Raw genomic sequence first — 5,366 nt, 5'->3', positions numbered from 1 at the left:
TTGTCGAGCGCGATTTTGTCCTCCGTGATTTTGTGGTGGAACCACTAATAAACACTAATAAATTTGGGTATGCCAACCTGGATAGAATTTCATAGCCCTGGACAAACACTCTTTTCTTTAGTAAAGTAGCTAAACCCAAAGTCCTTCTGAATGACTCCCATTTTCTCCCCGTCCCACACAGGTCAAGCATCCATGCCAGATGATTTACTACTCAGAAGCCCCAAAGAATGGACTTGAGCTGTCACTGCACGCCACCTTTAGCACCACCCTTTTCAGATACCTCTTCCCATTTGTCCCACGATTTATCTCCTCGTGGCCTTAGTAGAGGAATGCCCTGCAAGTCCATGGTCCACTCTGTTAGATCTCACCAAAGGTTGCCTTGTCCTTGCAATCAGAGATGCAGACGATGTTGCCTAGAGAACCAGACCTTTTCCACCAATGAGGAGAGCTTACACCCACATCACATTAACAAAAGCTCTCCAGTCTGCTGCCAAGAAAACCAAAACACTGTCAGTCTTGAACCATGTGTCCATTCTCACCCTTTGTGGTGCTCAGCTCAAATAGAAGCAAGTAGGATACAGCCTTTGCTAGGTAGCTGGGCTGTGCTTTCCAAAACTCCTGTTCAAGAGGCAATTGACTTCTCTGAGCACCAACCGATGCCTGAGAGCTGCACGGTTTACTCCCTCAATGCAAAGGATTTAGACTTCGCAGGGCAATGTAGACATTGGGTTCCTTCTGTACCAAAACATTACGCCGTCTATTCATCACCCATTTCCTCCAGTTACCCCTTGCAAAATGAAAGTGGTCACCGATTCTCCAACAACATACCACCCGTGCTTGTTGCCCTGTATCCCAGGGAACGGGGTTTGCCGCCTTACGTAGAACAACTCGCCCAAATTGATCGAACACCCACACCTTCTCTAGCCGAGAGTTATCTGGCCTTCTCTGGCTAATAGACAATATGTCAAGAATACTGAAATGATTGCTTGAGCTAAAAAGCCTGCAAATTCATCCAATTACTTGCTTAAGTTTCATTTCACGCCTTCATCCCTCGCTATGTAAACTTGGCCTTGTTCTTCCTGCTGCTTTGGACTGGCTGATCTGAGTGCTTAAACATCATGGCGGTGATGGATTTGAACAAGAGAAGTGCCATGGCATACAATGCTGCTTCTTGAATTAAGGTTGGTGTGCAGGGTGGGTGCAAATGATTGTCCCTTATGGTATTTATCAGCTTTATTCCTGGATCCTGTAGCAGTAGCACCTAGACTTATATACAGTTTCACAGCCCTCTCTAAGCGGTTTACAGAGTCATCAGATCGCATAGAGCGGGCCTCCTCCGTATTCCATCCGCCAGTCAGTGCCGACTGGCGACCACCCGGAGGAGAGCCTTCTCAGTTGCTGCTCCGACGCTATGGAACAATCTCCCCGTGGAGATTCGTACCCTGACCACAGTCCAGGCCTTCCGTACAGCACTCAAGATCTGGCTAGCCCGTCAGGCCTGGGGATAAATTTTCTTGCCCCTCCCGAATGCTGAGTGAATGTTGTGTTTTAGTACTTTTTAGTTATCTCACATTTTTTTTTCTGTATTTTGTCTTTCACTCCCCTTCCCTTACTATTGTAAGCCGCCCTGAGTCCCCTCAGGGAAAAGGGCGGCCTATAAATGCTAAATAAAATCTAAATCTAAATCTTATTGCCCCTAATAATCCGGGTCCTCATTTTACCCACCTTGGAAGGATGGGTCAATCTTGAGCCTGGTGAGATTCGAACTGCCAAACTGCTAGCGGCTGGCAGGCAGCAGAAGTAGCCTGCAGTACTGCATTCTACCCACTGCACCACCACAGTTCTTGGGTAGGTAGTCCTAATTTGGCAATTACAACTGCAATTATAACTTGGTCATTAAATGAATGATTTAATGTGTCAGTAAGTGTAGACAGGTCTGTGCTTATGATCTGTTTTGCTTTGCAGACTTCTGAAGGTTGTGAATACAAGGACTGGTCCACACAGTTACTTTTTCATCTTTAAAAAATTGCATTGTAACTTTGGTCCCTAAAGGGGGCAGTTGCTAAATAAGGACTATCTGTACTCTTGAATAATTGCAAATAAATTTGTCCAGGTCTTTACAACTAATTCACCTTTAACTTTCAGCAAACCGAGTTGCAGTGTTCTGCTTTGTTCTTTTTAGGCATTATGCATGAATACTTTGAAAGGCTTTCTGATTTCAAATTTGCCATTTGACTAAAAGAATGTTAGTGTTCAGGAGGGCCTTAATGTTTCTTCCATTTGTCATTCTATGCAATTTTAATAGCACTCCCTGCTTGATAAATGAAATTCAAACAGCTCTCAGGACATATCTATATGCTCCTCACAATGGTTCCACCACAAAACCACGGTAGACTAAAGCGCGCTCGACGAAAGCGCGTACATGACGTCATCACAGCGCGACGAAAACATCACGCTGTGAGCGGTAAAGTTAAAATTAACGTGAAAACCTTACCCTAACCCCCCCAAACCTAACCCTAAACCTAACCCTTAACCTAACCCTAACCCTTAACCTAACGCTAAACCTAACGCTAACCCTTAACCTAACCCTAACCCTTAACGTAACCCTAAACCTAACCCTAACCCTTAACCTAACCCTAACCCTAATCCTTAACCTAACCCTAAACCTAACCCTTAACCTAACCCTAAACCTAACCCTAACCCTTAACCTAACGCTAAACCTAACGCTAACCCTTAACCTAACCCTAACCCTTAACGTAACCCTAAACCTAACCCTTAACCTAACCCTAACCCTAACCCTAACCCTAACCCTAACCCTTAACCTAACCCTAAACCTAACCCTTAACCTAACCCTAACCCTAACCCTTAACCTAACCCTAACCCTAACCCTTAACCTAACCCTAAACCTAACCCTAAACCTAACCCTTAATCTAACGCTAAACCTAACGCTAACCCTTAACCTAACCCTAACTCTAACGCTTAACGTAATCCTAAACCTAACCCTAACCCTTAACCTAACCCTAACCCTTACCTTTACGTGAATCGGCTTGCTTTAAAAGCGCTTTTTAAAGCGCCCTTTTTTCTCCGCGGTCGTATTTGTCGCGCTGCTGATGACGTCAGGTACGCGCTTTAATCGGGCGCGCTTTAGTGGACCGCGGTTTTGTCGTGCCACGCCTCACAATTCCTCAGCCAAAAACAAGAAACAGCAGTGACTGCTTTTCTGGCAGGTTCATCTACAAGTTCTTGGTTCTCACGTATAAATTACCTATGGGCCTTCAAGACAGCTTCTTGCTTTTGCAATGGTTTTCTAAAACTGCAGCTGTTATGTGCTAGGAATTGTTATGTTGCAATGAATTGTGTGTATTTGAGATACGTCAAGTTGCCCATTCATTATTTTGCTTACACAGTGAAGCTAGACGCAGTATTTTGGGAGTACTCTCACACCTAAATTTCAGACTTAGTTACACCATCGTATGTAGTGTATTGTGTTCTTAAGTGGTCTTTGTGCCTAGGCAAATACTTATTCTGCTATTATCAGAGAGACTGGAGTGACAGTTGGCTCTCAGGACTATAGAAGGGAATATTTGATAGTGGCCAAAGATCAATTAAGCCAATTTGACGTAGTGGATATGGCATCAAGCTAGAAACCGGGTGTGTGAATTCTAGTCCTGCCTTAGGCACAATGCCAACTGGATGATCTTGGACCAGTCACTTTCTCTCAGCTCTAGGAAGGAAGCAAATCGCTTTTAAAAAACCTTGCCAAGAAAACTGCAGGGACTTGTCCAGGCAGGCTCTGAAAATCAGACACGATAGAAGAGACCAATTAAGCCCGTTAGTGCCAGGAAATTTCAATACATGCTTAAAGGTGCAATCTTCTCCTAAGCGCATCAGTCAACCTCCAACTGTGAAATCATGTGTTGGCTCTGGATGCAATTTTTTACTTTTTTTTCCACGCATTAGTAGAAGCTTGGTCATGAGTTCCAAAGTAGCACTTCTTCATATACCCTAAGGCAGTGTTTCTCAACCTTGGCGACTTTAAGTCCTGTGGATTTCAACTCCCAGAATTCCCCAGCCAGCTCTCGCTGGCTGGGGGATTCTGGGAGTTGAAGTCCACAGGACTTAAAGCCGCCAAGGTTGAGAAACACTGCCCTAAGGACTGGAATACTTTAAAAAAATGTATGTATGCCTCCAGTGAACTTAAAAGTATTCAATAAGTGCCCTTTACAAATACAGCAATTATGAGGAAGGCCTTGGTGGTGGTACTGACTGGAATCCTGTTTGTGCAACTGCTGCTTAAGTGGGTTAGATTTTACCACTAAATAAAACACTTTTTGGGCTGTATTGTCTCACTAAGTCAGGGGTGTCAAACTCATGTCGTCACGTGACGTATTGGGACTTTTTTCCCTTTTCTAAACCAGACGTGGGTGTGGCCAGCACATTACGCATTCAGGCACGTGACCCGTCAAAACCGCGGTCCACAAAATCACGCTCGACGAAAGCGCGCATTTGACATCATCACAGCGCGACGGAAAAAATTAAAAATTGAAATAAAAATAAAATTAAAGCAAGCCGATTCACATAAAGGTAAGGGTTAGGTTTAGGGTTAGGTTAAGGGTTAGGTTTAGAGCGTTAGGGTTACGTTTAGCGTTACGTTAAAGGTTAGCGTTAGGTTTAGCGTTACGTTAAGGGTTAGGTTTAGGGTTAGGTTTGGGGGGGTTAGGGTAAGGTTTTCGCTTTATTTTTACATTTTTCGATCACAGCGCGATGTTTTCGTCGCGCTGTGATGATGTCAAATGCGCGCTTTCGTCGACCGCGCTTTTGGCGTCCGCGGTTTTGTGGTGGAACCTTCAGGCAGTGAGTTTGATAGCCTTGCACTAAGTGCTTTGATTTTTTTAAAAAACTACTACTATGCTGGTCTATCGTATTTTACTTTTTCCCCAATTCTATTTTTTAATACTGGGACTTAATCCTGGGAATTGGTCGAATGTTAGATTTTTAAAATAAGTAATTGCATAATTCAATTTAGCTATGTCAAATGAAATAAAAAAAGATTGCATCCTTACGAAAGTATCTTACACAAAATTGTTTATGGTGCATGCCATTGGAGAAATTTTTCTATGCAAGGATAAGGATTAAGTGGGATGTTTTCAGTACAAGTGCTCTCACAGTATGATCATATGCCCACTTTTAAGATCCCTCAATAATTCTGTATAATTTTCTGATTTATCATGAAGTAGTTTTCTGAGTTTCTCTTCTTTGGAATTAGGCTTTAAGAACAGAATTGATAAGAGATGTTTTCCCAAAACAAGGATTTTAAGTCCATGACTTCTTTGGGACAAAATTTAAGTTCAAAACATGACCCAATA

At 43.1% G+C, this 5,366-nt stretch overlaps 1 protein-coding gene across 1 annotated transcript; it reads left to right on the top strand.

The window, feature by feature from the left end:
- The first annotated feature begins 227 nt into the window (after window positions 1–227).
- LOC148043355 (uncharacterized) lies at window positions 228–953 on the top strand. The gene has a single exon (XM_087726788.1). The coding sequence runs from the start codon at window positions 228–230 to the stop codon at window positions 951–953; it is 726 nt and encodes a 241-aa protein (XP_087582914.1).
- The last annotated feature ends 4,413 nt before the right edge of the window (window positions 954–5,366 follow it).

This window comes from Thamnophis sirtalis, unplaced genomic scaffold (genome assembly GCF_051295495.1).
Source record: "Thamnophis sirtalis isolate CommonGarterSnake01/CBP01778 unplaced genomic scaffold, rThaSir2_p1.2 scaffold_12, whole genome shotgun sequence".
NCBI lineage: Eukaryota > Metazoa > Chordata > Lepidosauria > Squamata > Natricidae > Thamnophis > Thamnophis sirtalis.
This window is presented reverse-complemented; position numbering and strand designations above follow the sequence as displayed.

What these genes read in the sequence shown, in the direction of transcription:
- LOC148043355 (XM_087726788.1), top strand. Translation starts at nt 228, where the DNA reads ATGGACTTGAGCTGTCACTGCACGCCACCTTTAGCACCACCCTTTTCA.